Here is a 17221-nt window from a genome sequence, read left to right as displayed (position 1 = left end):
GCATTTTTCTGACCTGAACTTTACCAAGATCTTTTGAGTTATCTACTCAAAGTGAGACTTAATGTGTGGCCCAGTAGATAATTTCCAGAAAGGATTTAAAATTATTCCAGTGAGTTGCTCTGGCCAAGTGTGCTATTCTGATTAAGTTATACAGAGAGTTTGTGTTTCTTCCTACCTTTTCACAATCTAACATTATTTATAGTACTCAAATTAAAATCAAGAAAGAAAACATTAAACCTCCTGCACCTCTATCTGCTGGTTTAATCCTATCTACCCTGCCAAACTAGAAACAGTCTGATGCACTGAGAAGTATTAGACCTCAGTTTTAAGGGTTCCCACCAAGATGCATGGAAGCACTACTGTCATTCTGAGCTATCCTGAAATCAACACAAAAGGTTATCTTCCATCACCATGAATACTTTCAACCATTGATTGCCTGCCTATTCAGAAACAGCACCTATCCTGAAAACACAGCGCTGCAAAAAGCTCCAGAGATGGCAGTACGAAGAGAAAAAATCACTAGACATGTGGGTTTGCATTTATGTGTTCAACAGATTATTGCCTATCTTCTTTGGCATGTGCACATTGATAGCCCCTCACAGTATTAGTCTTTTCAAATGGATAAATGTGTTTGAAATGGATTAGCCCTCTTACTTCCCTGTGCAAGAATAATGGTACTGATATAAATGTAAATTAGCTCTTTTCTGTTACACATCACATTCAAAGCAAATACTTGCATTACAAAGGATATTGATTTGCTCTGAAGGTGTGAAGAGGTTCAGTAGCACAAAATTCTAATCAACACTTGCTGCCATCTTCTGGTTTCCTAAAAATCCACAAAAGTACTTCTCTTCAAACTCAAATACTTCTTTGGTACAAACACAAAATTAAATGCTACTAATCTACTTTCCAATTTCCTAAAAATGTTCATATCTCACAGGTCCAATTCAACAAAACATACACTAAGTTTTGACAACAGCAACAAAAAAGGAATTAGGGAAAAATACTGATAATGCATATTTTGCATAGATGAATAGATGCAACAGATGTTGCATAGATATAAAAATCATATATTTGGTAAGCTTTCAGTAACAGATATGCTTTACTACATAATGCCATTTATGATACACATGTATAGTCTTTCTAATGTATGATATATACTGGTAATTTAAATTTGTATAAAAAATAGATTTAGCAGCAAAAACACCAAAACAAAGTAAAACACATTTTGTATTTAAGCCCTTTTGACATGCAGAGCACAACTTCTGGACACTGAAGGTCAACCTTAGTGCAATACTAGGAGAAGTGGAAGGGGAAATCTGAAGAATTCTAAAGCAGCTTCCAAGGCCCAAATCAACTAGAACTGAGCAGGAGCATGAAATGGGAGACGAGGCCCTAAATTCTAAACTGATAAGGCCCTAAATTGAGGTTCAAAACATCAGAAGATATGGGAGTACAAAACAATGACACAAGGGCTTGTCAACTAATTATAAATAAACTACACCTGCAAATAGACTAGGACCTTTATTTCTAGGAAAATAGATTAATTAATGTGCATATATGAGTTAGTGGTCTGGTAATCCAAAATGCATACATGATAACAAAGCACAATTTATGAGCATATAATTTTCTTTAGCATGGTGACCACTTCAAGCCTACGCTGTTCAGTTCAAAGATAACATTTTCAATAAATCACTTTTTTGGGATAGGAGTGTCCTGTTGGATGGTTACAGGCAGGACAGAAGAGGCTGGGAGGTGATATTCTATGTAATGACAATAATAGAATCTATGAAGCTTACAGTTGGCAATGGCACAGATGAGAGACACCAAGTAAGAATCAAGGGATTAACAAATAAAGTGGATATCATCATGGGCGTCTGCTACAGACTTCCCAGACAGTTCTTTGAGGAACTAAAGGACACTTTGAAGTCAACTGCCCTTGTCCTTATGATGGACCTCAAATTACCAGAAATCAACTGGGAGCATCACACATATGGTACAATCCAGGACAGAATATTAATAAAAAACCTATGTGACAACTTTATGAAAGAGTTTCTAAGCCAGCTGACCCAGAATCAGAGAATCACAGAATTGTAGAATACACTGGATTGGAAGGCACCCATCAGGACCATCAAGACCAACTCCTGGCCCTATGCACGACACCCCAAGAATCACACCATGTGCCCAAGAGCACTGTACAAATGCTTCTCAACACAGAGAGGCTTGGTGCTGTGACCACTTCACTGGGGAGCCTGCTCCAGTGCTCAAGCACCCTCTGGGTGAAGAATCTTTCCCTGATATCCAACCTAAACCCCCTCAACTCAGCTTCATGCCATTTCCTTGAGTCCTGCTATTAGACACAGAAGGAAGAGATCAATGTCTGCCCCTCCTCTTCCCCTCACAGGGAAGCTGCAGGTTACAATGAGGTCTGTCCTCAGTCTCCTCCAGGCTGAACAGACCAAATGACCTCAGCCACTCCTCATACTGGCTTCCCCTCAAGGTCCTCCACCATCTTTGTGATCCTTCTTTGGATGCCCTCTAATAGTTTAATGTTTTTCTTATATTGCAGTGCCCAAAACTTCCCGAAGCACTCAAGGTGAGGCTGCCCCAGCTCAGAGCAGAGCAGGACAATCCCCTCCCTTGCCCAGCTATGATGCTGTGCCTGATGGTCCCCAGGACAGGGTTGGTCCTGGCTTCCAGGGCACTGCTGACTCGTGTCCAACTTTCTTTCAAACAGGACTCCCTGGTGCCTTACTGCAGGGCTGCTGTCTCATTCCCCAGTCTGTCCATACATCCAGGGTTGCGCCATCCCAGGTGCAGAATCCCGCCCTTTCCCTTGTTGAACTTCATATGGCTGATGATTGCCCAGCCCACTCATTTGTCAAGGTCTCTCTGCAGGGCCATTGGAGTACAAGAGCCCATACAAACATTTTCTATGAAAAAGCTCATATAGAGGAACTACAGGACTAAGATTTGCCATGCAGTCCAAGTATCTTCATTTAGAACCACAGAGTGAGTAAAATTGCAGAAAGAGCAGGAAGCAAGGCATAGCAATGATAGCTCCAGTCCCCATGGACTAAGCAGAGATGGCTAAGCTGACACCCCATTTCAGTATGGGTACTCATAGTTCACATTCAGATGTTACTTTGAAGAACTGTTTTGTAAGGACCTGTCTTCAGGGACTCTCCAAAGACTACAATATCCATGATTTTTCAAGAGGGGACACAAATGTGGCATTAGTCCCTAGGATTTCCTTCAGTATGGGTACTCATAGTTCACATTCAGATGTTACTTTGAAGAACTGTTTTGCAAGGACCTGTCTTCAGGGACTCTCCAAGACATATCCAAAAAATATCCACGATTTTTCAAGAGGGGACACAAATGTGGTATTAGTCCCTAGGATTTCTAGAAATTATTTTTAGTATCTACATTGTCTTACTTATCCTGTAGACAGAGATAAACATGCAAGAATGTCTTTGCAATAAGTTTTTTACATGTGGTACCTGAGAATAAACAACATGGGAAAACCACACAATCTTTATCTAGTTCCACACAGATGACACTCATTCAATGCTAGCTGACTGCTGTGCTGCCAAGGGTGCTTTCCAAACACCAATTCCACTGCAACTATCCAAGGCCAACTCCAAATGCAACTATCTTTGTGTTGTGAGAATTAATGTTTTCCATGTGCACCTCATTTAAAAAGGGACATAATTTCAAATTATTAATTGTAGCTCCTTTTTGAATATAAACTATCATAAAATCCATGAGCCTATCAATCCAACACTATGTGTGTTGAAAACACTGAAGTCTGTGTATAGCCACCAGATGGTGCCATCTCCGTAACTTAACTCTCCCACTCCGTGTTCTTCACAGAACCAGTAAAATGAATAATTTGCTCTGAGTCCTGCAATGTTGTGAGTAAAAAGCCAAATGCCGACTTCAAGATCCAGAGTCTCCATTATAGTTAGGACTTCTCACCAGCATTTGAGCTTTGCCATCTCTTTTCTGCAAAATAGTCCCAGCAATGCACACTTCATGACAAAGAGTTGTATTTCTAGTTAGGTGTGCTGGTTTTGGCTGAGATAGCGCCAATTTTCTTCACAGTAGCTAGTGTAGAGTTATGTTTTGGATTTGTGCTGGAACCATTGTTGCTAACTCAGGGATGTTTACTGCCAAGCAGTGCTTACACAGTGTCAAGACCTTTTCAGCTCCTCCTAGCAGCCCAGGAGTGTGTGGGCTGGGGACACACAGAGAGCTGGGAGCGGACAGCCAGGACAGCTGAATCCAACAGACCAAAGGGATATTCCAGACCATATGCTGTTGGGGAAGAAGGAAGAAGGGGAGACTTTCAGAGTGGTACCATTTGTCTTCCCATGTCACTGTTACGTGTGATGGAGCCCTGCCTTCCTGGAGGTGGCTGAACACCTGCCTGTCCAGGGTAGTGATGAATTAATTCCTTGTTTCGCTTTGCTTGTGTGCGTGGTTTGTGCTTTACCTATTAAACTGTCTCTACCTCAGCTCATGAGCTTTCTCACTTGTGATTCTCTTCTTCATCCTGCTGCAGGCCAGTGAGTGAGCAGGTCAATGGTGCTTAGTTGCCAGCTGGGATTAAACTTAGATGTTTGGTCAACTGAAACAGGTGACAAAATATTTAGCTGGCCTTCACATCTGACACCACACACTTACCTTCCCTCTTGTCACTCTTCCTATCTTCCCCCATCAAGAATGCATTTAGCAGACTAAAGAGTCTCACAGATCAAAACTAGCAGGCAGACTACTCTTTGACTACTGCTACTACCTATCTTGAGCATTACCAGGGTGCAGCTGCATTAGCACAATGATATCACCTAACTGAGATTCTGTAGCACAACACAAGTGGGAATGCAGTATAGAAGTGCAGGCTTCATTGAAGATCAGTGCTAGTGTCTAATTAAAACTCAAATAAGATTTTCAATAATTACATTTCAAGTATGAACAGAGGCAAAGTTCCACACGTTGAGCAGGATATACAGCATGTTGTGGGTATTTATGCACCATATTATGGGTATTTGTCTGTGTAGTACAGCAGGAATGTACACTGGGGTTGAATACATGGAGCTGCACTATAATAAAAAAAACCAAGATGATGAGGATGGCCAGTAAGTTCTATGAACTGATTTCTCAAAACTAAGGAAATAACATATCAAAAAACAAACAAACAAAAAAAAACCACCCCAAAAAAACTCTTTTTGTGTCAAAAAGAGGTCAGTGTCTTGCAAAATATCAGGTTGGGTGCCCTGAGCAGTTCTGTCAATTGTATCTGTATCCTCTGAATAATTTTATTTACACATTCTCTTGTGCAAATTTTTCATGTCAAATACAGATTACTTCTATTTTTAGTACTCAGAGTTGCCCTATTTGGGTCCCGATGCCATTTCTACTGGAATAAGTGGCAGCACATCTGTTTACTTTGCTAATAAGGGGATCACTTAGAATGACACCCAACAGTGCTCTTCCAAAAACAGACAATAAAACAAATGCTAGTGCAAAATTTTACTGTTTGGGACTTCAGAGTATGCGTGATGGAAATGCCAGGGAAGTGCCACTTTTAAGGTGAATCGCTAAAGTTGCTGCCTTCTTTTCTATGTTTCTTTTTTTCAATTGGAACTCTTCAGAATTGCTCTTTCCCCATATTTTAGCTATACTAGAAAAGCAAGGATCACGACAGAGCTCTCAAAATCCTCTGACAAATACACTAGGAAAAGGTTTGATATGAGTCTAACAATTCAAAGGATGAAAGGTCTCAACATTTCAAGTGCTTTAATCGTGAAGCAATTGTACTATCTGTGTTCAAACTGAGTAGTTGTTTCACTTATTCCCTTTTCACTGTCAACTCCAATTTTTTGTTCATATGATAGTACTTGAGCTTCAGTGAAACTGCATACTTAAAAAGAGTAAAAGATGCTTTGATAGGCTTCAGTAATCAAAGACCTAGAAAAGTAGTGGAGCAAGAAGTAAGGGTGGAGGCAGACTCTCTCAAATGGTATAAAACAAAGAAGGGATCCTTTATCTGTGAATTTTTTTGAGAGAATAACGGTTTTCTTTACATATAAATGTATAAAACTGTCAATCCTTTTAAACCAATTTGATGGAAAAAATCACTGCATTACTAAAAAAGTGTCAAAAGCTTTTGTATGTCTGAAACCATAATCCATAGGTGTGGAATTGTACAGCAGCATGGCTGCTTTTTTAAATTAATTTTTTTGAAACACCCCCCGCCCCCCGCCAACTATATGTCTGTAAGATCTCTTCATATTGTCTCAGTCTCCATTCAGATTTTTTTCCCACTTTTGCAGGCTCTTCATTTACAACAGTTCTATATAATTCCCTCAACAAAAACATCACTCCTTCCATCTCTTGTAAACCCTGGATATATGCCTTCTCTGAGGATAGATGAACTGCAAAATCCATTAATTCTGCTTGTGTGAGAAGATGATGGGGTAAAAGGATAATGGTATGGAAAGCACAGAGGAAAATACAGTTGCTATCCCCTGGATGGAATGTGGCCAGCATACCTGACCTCCCACACACAACACAGTCTACAGTCTCAGGGGAGCCAAAGGAAGGGTGGAGTAGGACTCCAGGACCAGGCTCTGTTGACACCCTTGCAGAGGAGGGAGTAACTTGGTGGTACTTTCCAGCTGATAAGCTGCACAGCAGCTGAAAACCAAGTGAGATAAAGAAACATGTCCGGCTGTTGAATCAGCAACTGTGGTGAATTCACTCTCCTTGGACTGGCACATGTCCCTGTCCCAAGGTTATGTCTGGTACTATACTGAGATATCTGCTGCCAAGGTACAGCCTGTTTGGTCTACTGCCATGCTAGACTACAATTTTGAACAAAGCTTGAAGATCAGGGTCTTCTCAGTGGCAGTGTTAAAAAGGCTACTGGATTTGAAGTTTTTATTTTACCAAATGACTGAATGCCCTCCTTTGATCATGACAAGAAGAATATAATTACTCTCTAATTTGTTCCTTGAACCTCAAGAACTGGTTTTAAAATTTAGCTGAAGTGTTTTATTGGTAAGAAGACCCTGGAATTTTTATTGCATAGCATGAGCAGGTAAAAAATTCTGATTCTTTCTTTGGGTTTCAAAGTCTTTAAGCTGTTCACACTCAGTACAACTGACTTACTAAGATTACTACATGTTTCAGCAGTAACTACACTGCTGCATGTGTAATTGAAGAATTGTACAACTTACACATTTCACCTTGTCTTGAGGAAAAGTTTGTGTAAGCAGAGCAAACATTCCATCATGATTCAGCTGATTCTGAAGGAGATTCAAAACCAGGTGACTCTGAAAGATTTAGGAAGTAAGGCACCTCTGTGGTGTGTGGTTTTGGTGTAGTTATTTTCTCCAAGAAATAGCTCAAAAATTTTGAAAGCTCTGTAGGATTAGTCTTTTGGGTTTTCAAGGACACAGTAAGGAGGTTCACAATTCCTCCTGCTCTACTCACTACACTTCACGCTTCTTTGAACTAAAACCATTTTGAAAGCACTATCTGCAACATGGAAGAAATGAGGATAAGAACACCCATATTTATGAACATGAAAATGCACAGAATCATGGCAGTATGCCTAAAGTTATGTAACCTCATTAGATCTGGAAATTAGAATTTTTTGAGGAGAGTAAAACCAAGGAGAAACATCTTTTTACATTTTTACACTGGATTCTTCTAGGGGTTTTTTTGGGTTTTTTTTTTTTTTAGGAAATCTACTTTCCTGAATTCTAATCTGTGGTTGAGAAGGGTGCTTGTGACTGTCCTGAAGCAAGTACAACACTTACCTTGAAGATGACATGCCATCCTGGCAGACCTGTGAGGTTCTGAGCCTCTTCATAGAAGTCTTAGCAGCCTTCACACAGAGGGCAGCAGAAAGCTGACATGGAATCCCTCACTGTCTCAGAGAAGTCTGTGGCCTCCAGGCTCGCTTGCAGAAATTCTATGAGCAAGGAACCCAGAAACTTGGTTGCTAACGTCTAGCCACATGTTAAACAGCTTTGTTACAGATGTGTCATCACGTACTTCAGAAGCTTTGGTTAGAAAAATGGGAAAAGCAGAGTGACTACTAATTGATTTCAATGGAGACTGCAGGAACAGTACTCTTGTACAGGACAAGAGCTCAAGTGGAAAAGCTACTGTCCAGGTGCCTCTGATTGTCATGTTGGCTCTGATTGTGTCGTGTATGTAGACAGAGTTGCCAAATTTTGTGGAAATGCCAGGGAGGAACTTTGGTTCATGTGACTGGATGGATGCCCCACAGATGGTCCACTATTTGATGCACTCTGTTCCTTACTTCTCAGATACTGCTCCAGCCTGGGCTTGAAATTTCACTTGTGCCAATGCTAGTGAGCTGTGGGACATGAAGAGGAATGAAGGGGAAAAAGATGGAAGCCTGTGTCTTGATGAGTCTGCAAATATTATGGATTTCTAAGTAGGTAAGAGTCAGTAGTAGGAAACACAAGCTTGTCTGTGGTCACCTACCCTAGGCCTAGCAGTTCATCAGAGGTAAGCAGTTTTTCTCAGGCTGAGAGCTTCAAGCCTGCTGTGGAAGACTCACTCACACTATATGAATTCAAAAAATCCATCATATAATGGAATTTTCTTTGAAATAACAAAATAAAATTTGTATCACTGTGATCAGAAGAAATCATACTTGACCGTGGACACTCCCACTCCCCTGACTTCAGAAAGTCTTCTCCAGAATATTTCAACGAGACAAAGAAATTTTACCCACGCCCTAAGGAGCTGTAGACTTACAAAGTAAAGTTACTTTGAAAAACTGACTGGAAGAAGATAATCCTGAAGACATAGTGCCAAAGCCCAATTTTGGAATAGTAAATGGACAGGAGTGGACTTAACGTCTAGCTTTTCTACAACAGGAAAAAAAAAAAAATATATATATCATATATATATGATTTGAGTCACAAAATATAGCCTTGTGTTCACACTTTTCTCTAGAGATAGCTTACAAGAAATATGTCTGGTTTTGTGTAAGAAATTTATAGAAAGCCAGCTAGAGATTCTGTAGAGATTCTCATGTATGTGTATTAGTGCATGGACACAGTTACATTTGGCATGCACAAGCTGCTGATCACATTCTGCTCCAATTAGTTTATTAGTCCAATTAATGTCTTTCTAATGTAGTTGTGGGTTGTGTTTTTTGTTGTGTGTGTGTGTGGGGGGGTTTTGTGGTGATTTTTTTTTTGTATTACTGCCATTTTCAATAGAAAAAGATGCTAAACCCAAGAACTGGAAATGCTGATTGTAATTTTTCTGAACAATACAAAGTAACTTCAGAGGAACCCAAGCCTCAATAAGACTGTGCATTTTATATCTTCTGTTATCATTCTTCAGTATCACTCTTCCCCCTTCCTTGTGTTAATAAAGAACAACATAATCCCTGATAAAAATGTATTTCTTTATGTCAAGATACTTATTTCCAAATTATTTTATTCTGAATATTGGGTGGATATGCAAGGCATTGCTGGTGTGAAAGGTTGTGGTAAGCAGGCTGATAAACCCCATAGTGAAAGAAAAGGTCAGAAGTGCTAGGGAGTATTCTTTTATTTCTGTAAAAAGGAACGAAAACATGTATAATACCTGGCAGCTTTCACATTCCTTTTCTCCCAATGGTTTAATTTTTTATACTGAGTACAAGGGTTCAGCAACACTGACAGAAGGTGAAGTGAGCAAGTCCAGCAGCTCACTTCAGTGACGCCACCTCCTGTGAAGGGCCTTGGTCCTAGCAGTGAAAGTCTCGGCATCAGGAGTGCCACTGTCAGGGAGCCTTGTAAATGGTCAGACAGGGAGGTTTCCTTAAAAAACCTTGTGACTGCAGGGGTCCTCAGCACAGTACTCAGGGCAAACATGGCCCAGTTATTTCCATTGCAATCCAGCTTACACCCTAGCCAGAAAACACCCTGGCAGTCAAGCTCTTTGGAGAGATAAATTCAATTCAGTTTGTTTTAGTCATTATGCCAGTAATAGCTCAGCCATTTTTGAACATCTCAAGACATGCAGTAATTTCTATATTTGCCTAGCCTGGCGAAGAGAAAAATACTCAACTGTTATGGCTATGCCACATTTAAATCCCTTAGACAAACTAATGGGTTCAGTGGACGGCAAAAAGATGACTAAGGGATGGGAGTACCTCTGTGGGGCGGAGGGAGCCGGGCCTGCCCAGCCTCGAGAGGGGCTGCCTGAGGGCACACCTCACCAGCGCCCGGAGCGTCCGAAGGAAGGGCGGATCCACACTCTGCCCGGCGCTGCCGAGCGATAGCACCAGAGTCAAAGGGCAGGAACGGATGTACAGGGAGCTCCACCTACACATGAGGAATAACTTCTTTGCTGTGCAGTGGCCGAGCACTGGAACAGGTTCCCCAGAGAGGCTGTTGAGCTCTCCCTAACTGCGATGTTATAGAACCTGGTCGCAATCCTGTGCCATTTGCTCTGGGATGGCCCTGTTTGAGCAGGGAGGCTGGACCCTGTGGTCCCTTCCAACCTGACCCATTCTGTGGTAACTCGTACCTCTACAAGAGCGGGCAGCCAGCGCGCCTGCGGAGCGACTCCGGCAGGGAAAGGCCCGAGGCCGGCGGAGCTGCGCAGCCCCCACCGGCTGCCGTAGCCCCGGCCAAGCCCCGCCCCTTCTCGCCGCGCCCGCAGCGGGTGGGGCGGGGCACGGCTGCACCGCCCCTCGAGCGGCGGGCCGGGGCGGCGGCGGCGCTGCGGCCGGGCGGCGGCCGGCGGGCAGGATGGTGTTTGAGTCCCTGGTCGTGGACGTCCTGAACCGTTTCCTTGGCGACTACGTGGTGAACCTGGACAGCTCCCAGCTGAAGCTGGGCATCTGGGGAGGTACGGGCCTGGCGCGCCGCGGGGAGCCGCCCGCCTGCCCTCATGCCGCCGCGTGCTTTCCTGCCCGGCCGGGCTCGCCCTGCCGCCCGCACAAGGGAGGAGGCCGGGGCGGTGTCCCCTGGGCGCTGCCCGGCCGGGCCAAGCCGCCGGCCCACCCGACAGCTCTGCCGCCTCTCCACCTGCCCGGCCCCTTAAAAATAGCCGCGGGGGCGGGCGGGCTGGGGAGGTGGTGTCCGCGGAGCAGCCGGCTGCGGCAGCGGGGGGCGGCGGCGGGGCGGGAGGAGCTGCAGAACGGGGGCAAGGGAAACGAGCGAAGTGCTGGAGGCGCGTGAGCGGCCGCTCCTGTTTTGTTTTTCCATATGGAGCCGTCCGTGCTGTCTTCTGAGTGGGGACGGACCTTGGCTGGCGACGGTGTCTCTGGTGCTGGCGGAAAGTTTGGGAATTGGTAGGCGGGCAGGCAGCTTGAAGGCGGGAGCCTGACCTGATTCTGGGAATGCGAAACTGAACTGGTTTACGGGCGTTTTCCACGCCCGCAAATAAACCGTGCATGAACGCCCAGGGTTTTGACGGCGTTTCAGTGCTTGTGGGGGCCTCTCCGCGAACGGCGCTGACATCCCGTTCGTTCTTGGCGCTGCCATCTGTACGTCTGGAATACTTGTTATTTTTAGCCTTAAAGAACCAGGAGTAGATACTGCCTTAGGTGTTTGCCAAGGCGGTGCTTAGATGTACTAGGCGAGGTACGCAGTGGTCTGTAGAATTAAATGAACATGCCAGTTCTGAAGGCAGTGAAGTGTTCTGTTTGAAGGTGCACGCCTGAGGTCCGCTTTAAGGTACCTACGGGAAAACAGCACCGAAGGTCTGTCAGACACAGACCATGAACGGATGCCTGTGCAGTGATCAGTGCTGGCTCAGTTTTGAATGTGCATCCCAGGTGTCTGCAGCATCAGCAAAAGCAAACACAGACGTTCGGGGTTTTTTTACAGGTGCATTCATAGGTGTGAAGCATGGTGTGAAGCATGCTGCTTCACAGGTGTGAAGCATCCTCGAGGTATTTGACTACCTGCAGTTTCATTCCTAGGCACTTACATACAGTAACCGGATTTTGTAAGCTTCTTCTGGAGCTTTTTGCATCGTGGACATTTTTGTTTTCATGCTTGTTTTCTGAAATGGCGTCCTTATTTAGTTTCGTCTCTGCAGTTGTTTTCCTTCAGTTAGTCAAGGCGTTCATAGCATCTTTGTAAAGTTCAGTCTCTACAAGGAGTCTTAACACAGCAACAGCACGTGTAACTTCTGGAGACAATGTGTTAGTCCTTAGTCGGTAGCAGTAAGGCTTAATATTGCATATCTTACTGATTAGGTGAGCCTTTTTTGAAAGGTTTGACTAATTGCACCTTTCAGGAGAACTGTGTCAAGCTCATTGCTTGATTTGCGTACTGAAGTTACTGTACATAGTTCCTTCTTTCTGTTCAATGAAGACAGAATATTTAATGAAAAATATGGAACATTGTAAATGTTTTGGGCAATGCTTGTACATTGCAAAAAAAACCAAACAGTAAAAGCTTATTTTTCTCAGCTCTCTAGGTTGCTGATGGTTAGTCATAGCAGCTTATGCCTCTGTGAAGCACCTATTAACAGATTAGATGCACATTGTTTCAATTAAAAAAAACTAAAAAAAACCCACCAAACCAAACAATCCAACCCAAACAAAAAGTGAAAAAAACCCCTCAGTTTTACTTTGAAGTTTTGATATTCAGCTGTCATATTTTTCCATGTGGAACTCAATTTTCCTTTTTATTATTTAATTTTCAAGAAGGCCTCATATTTTTGACAGTTTAGTATATTTTTATTTAAACTAAATTTCTCACTTCTCCTGTGCTCATGTATTAGAATAAAATTATTTTTTCTCTACATAGCCTGTTAACTTGTTTATAGTGTATACTGATATATAGAGCTATATCTTAGAGCTCTTGCTCTAAGAGGCTCAGAACTGCGGTGTTGTGTTGGTGAGGCATCACTTGTAGAGTTTTATTTTTTTCCTGGTCTACCACATGATGCTTTTTTTTTCACTTAAATTGTGTTTGATGGTCTGTACATCTGCAGTATTTCTTTTATTTCAAATATCTCAAAGGACCTAGAAATTGCATTCTGCTATGTAAAAGGCAGGTACTACTATTAGTAGTACCAGCAGTAGAAAAAGCAGAAAACGTTTATATGGAGTGCATCATTGATTAGCAGATCCCTACACTCACAATATACCTCAAGTCTATGGATAATTTTTTTAGCTTGCTAATTATTAAAATTTTGTAATTAAGATATTTTTAAAACAAGTACTATTTTTTCCTTCATATTTTGTGTAAATTTAATAGCTTCTGCTGCTTGTCTGTGTGCTCTGAAAGCATTTCCATTACAGCTATGCGTTTTCTTAGTGTTTGTCTTTGTGCATCTCGATAAGATTGCTAAATTTTACATAATTCATGTACTATTGAAGTTAAATTGTCCTAAATCCATCAGATTAAAAGAAAAAAAAAAGGAAAGTTGTTTGGATTTTTTTTTTTCACCTGTAACAAGTCACCACTGCTTTTTGGATGCTAGAGCATTGCACGAGTGATATAAATATATATACATAGTCTTAAATTTTGAAAGGCATGTATTTTTTTGCTTCTGAATGATTAAAAACCAGAGTTTGTATTAAAAACCAGGGTTTATATTAAAAGGCTGTAGGAAGCAAATCGTGGCCTAGTTTTTTATATTAAGGCTAGTAACCTGTTCATGGACTGAATCTATGTATAAAACCCAATTTTACATAGTTTCAGCCTCTGTAAATTCGGAGCTTTATTAACGACTTCTTAATGATCATGCTTAATATTAACCTTGGTTTTGATGAATGAGAGAATTCATCATGCACTATTAAAGCTGAAAACGTTTATATGGAGTGCATCATTGATTAGCAGATCCCTACACTCACAATATACCTAAAGTCTATGGATAATTTTTTTAGCTTGCTAATTATTAAAATTTTGTAATTAAGATATTTTTAAAACAAGTACTATTTTTTCCTTCATATTTTGTGTAAATTTAATAGCTTCTCATGCTTGTCTGTGTGCTCTGAAAGCATTTCCATTACAGCTATGCGTTTTCTTAGTGTTTGTCTTTGTGCATCTCGATAAGATTGCTAAATTTTACATAATTCATGTACTATTGAAGTTAAATTGTCCTAAATCCATCAGATTAAAAGAAAAAAAAAAGGAAAGTTGTTTGGATTTTTTTTTTTCACCTGTAACAAGTCACCACTGCTTTTTGGATGCTAGAGCATTGCACGAGTGATATAAATATATATATACATAGTCTTAAATTCTGAAAGGCATGTATTTTTTTGCTTCTGAATGATTAAAAACCAGAGTTTGTATTAAAAACCAGGGTTTATATTAAAAGGCTGTCGGAAGCAAATCATGGCCTAGTTTTTTATATTAAGCTAGTAACCTGTTCATAGACTGAATCTATGGATAAAACCCAATTTTACATAGTTTCAGCCTCTGTAAATTCGGAGCTTTATTAACGACTTCTTAATGATCATGCTTAATATTAACCTTGGTTTTGATGAATGAGAGAATTCATCATGCACTATTAAAGCTGTTCCATATTCAATCTGTGTAGTAAATTTGTTTGATGACACTGCTCCTGAAAATACATGAACACATTAATAATTACGGTAATGATTTTATTTTTTTTCTTGTTAAAAAACCCTCAGGTTGAAGGGTAAAAATGTAGACTATCTCCATATTGAAAAAAGATGTGATATCTGAAAACATTAAAGGCTGAGAATGTTGCAAGAACTGAATGACCTGAAATATAAAAGGCTGTGCAGAAAGTTTAAGGTAGCTCAACCTACACAGGTGTAAAAGGTAATTTGAATGTGTAGAGCCAATACTGGAAAAGCCAAGCCTCAGAAAAAAGTGTAAAGGGAGAAAATCGTATGCATAAAGAACTCTGTTAATATGAAGCAAAGTAAAAGACTACTGTGTTAGACAGCCATCAGAGAAAGCTATTGGATGGCTGATACTGGGAAGGACAGTGTTTTTGAACCTCTTGTTCACTAAGAAAGATAGTTTCGTTGAACTGTGTTAACAAGTGTGCAAGTACTTGGCTTAGATAAACAGGTTAGATAAGTATTTATTTAGATATTTTTGAATTTAAATATTTTATTTATTTAGATATTTTTGAATGCTCTAAGCCTGGTCAAGTTAAAATACTTGAAAAGATGCTTGCAGCAATGTGAAATGTATGCAGTTATCTTTGACAAGAAGTGAAATGCTAGTGATATTTCCAGTTATGAGAGACCAAACAATTGTTTTATTACAGTTCATGATGCTATTATTTTCTTTTGGCTCTGTCTAAATTTTTCAGTGTTTTGATTAGACCCTCTGTACTTCCCTTTAAAAAGCTTAAATCTTGATTGACTTGACAAACTTGCTTATTAGGTAATGTCTCAAGCATGTTTTACTTAACACAACTTATTATTTGAGTAGCTGCTGTCTCTTTTTGGGGTAGCTGTGTTAGTAAGATGATATAGGCAGATAATTGGCATGTTTGTGAGCACACAAACACTTTTTTTTTTTGGCTACAACTGTTATTATAGTGAAAGACCACTACTGTTATTTACTTTGCCTTGTCTAGGTGTAGCAGGTGCAACTTCCTCCCTTCCCCTTACATAGTAGTAATTTGAATTCACTTCAGGGATACATAATGTCTAGTAGTTTTTACTGTCTTTCACATCCATTTTACAGTAGATGTCAGTAGATGAGGTATTTGGCAGACACTGATCCTCAAAGGCTTGCAGCTTGTCTCTAGAGGGTATGCTTAAACAGAAATAATTAACAGCACAAACACAAGTGGGAAATGACTAGCAAAAGCAGCTGTTTATGTTAAGTGATCAGAGGTTCACAAGCTGATAATGCTGTTGGAAAAAAAGCAGAAATTTTGTTAAAATATTTGAACAGGAGTGTGGGATACTGATCCAGATATTAGCTAAGGTATTTGCATTTTCTGATCTTTCATCTCTCTCATGTCTGCTTTCCTTCCTCTGCCCTTTTATTTACAAGACAGCAGGGAGTTATTAATTAGGTAAAATATACAGGATTTTTATGTAGATTAATTTTCTTCCCCGCTTTATCTTTTGTTTACAACCATAGCAAAATTTTTGTTAGGCCTCTTTGGTGAAATAGTTTCCTTGGTGGTAGATGTTAGTTCATGCATTTAAATTAATGAAGTTATTTTGAGTATCTAGAATTGAAATGATAAAGCTATTTTTCTAGAAGTTTGACAGCTGTTTTATTTTGTTGAATTAGTCACATTGTCCAGAAATCAGTAAATCTAAAAATTTGCTTTATATTGTCGCCTAAATAAATTCTAGACTTTGCAATAGATATTTATAACTGTTCTGGCTTTTATTATTGTTTTGGTTGGTAGCCTGCATGTTTAACCCTAGGTGTTTATACAACTCCAACTACTTGTACATACAGTTTCTAAGGTTGCTTAGTTGGGTAATTTTTAATCATGCATTGGATGCATTTCTGACATCAAAACATTTAGTTGCTCCCAAGAGAGGGACACTAGCCCTGCCAAAAAAACCACAACCAACCATCAGCAAAATTGACAATCAAATATTGACGTGTTTTCTGATTTTTGCAATTAAATCTACTGTCAGTAATTCAAGGCTAATTCACTAACTGTTTTACATCCTGTAACTAGGGTTTATTCCCTGGTTTTCCTGCTTCTATTTGTGGGGGCTTTTGGTTTTTTTGCCTCCAATCCCCAACAGAATGGTCAGGATTCAATGTAGTTGCACTTAGATCTACATTTCATTGCAAGGAAAATGGCTACATGTGGTAGAGATTAAATTTTGGTAATGAAGGAGAATATTGGCATGGTCAATAACTACATTTCAAATTCTGAACATCAGAGTTCTTGCAAACTTTGGAAGTGTGGTGGCTTTGGAAATACTTCCTGTTCACTGTAGGAGTGTTTAGTTAGTGCCTTGGGCTCTCTCTCAAATATAGGAAAAAGAAAGGTTACATCAATACACAAAACCTAGTGGCTCTTTAATAGACTTTTGTATGCTTTGATGGTCCATTCGCTGTGATCAGACCATAACAAGGCTTTTGTAAGTAAATTGTTATATTTTAGTGAATGTTTCAGTAATTTTATACCAAAATTTAGATGCCTGGGATTCTACTAAAGGTGTATTTCTTCTAGTGATTCTTAACTAAAACATCAAACTTTTTGATTATAAAATCATAAGTGATTTTTTAAAATTGTAAAATCATAA

At 40.4% G+C, this 17221-nt stretch overlaps 1 protein-coding gene across 5 annotated transcripts in view; it reads left to right on the top strand.

Annotated features, from left to right (window-relative positions):
- The first annotated feature begins 10746 nt into the window (after nt 1–10746).
- VPS13A (vacuolar protein sorting 13 homolog A) overlaps nt 10747–17221 on the top strand; it is a 103636-nt gene continuing 97161 nt past the window's right edge. For all 5 annotated transcript variants that reach the window (XM_039729562.1, XM_039729561.1, XM_039729563.1 and 2 more), the window contains exon 1: nt 10747–10896. In XM_039729562.1, the coding sequence (XP_039585496.1) occupies nt 10797–10896 (100 nt within the window). In that variant the 5' untranslated portion in view covers nt 10747–10796. The remainder of the gene's footprint in view (nt 10897–17221) is intronic.

Source organism: Passer montanus, unplaced genomic scaffold, assembly GCF_014805655.1.
Source record: "Passer montanus isolate IOZ18808 unplaced genomic scaffold, ASM1480565v1 scaffold7, whole genome shotgun sequence".
Classification (NCBI taxonomy): domain Eukaryota; kingdom Metazoa; phylum Chordata; class Aves; order Passeriformes; family Passeridae; genus Passer; species Passer montanus.
This window is presented reverse-complemented; position numbering and strand designations above follow the sequence as displayed.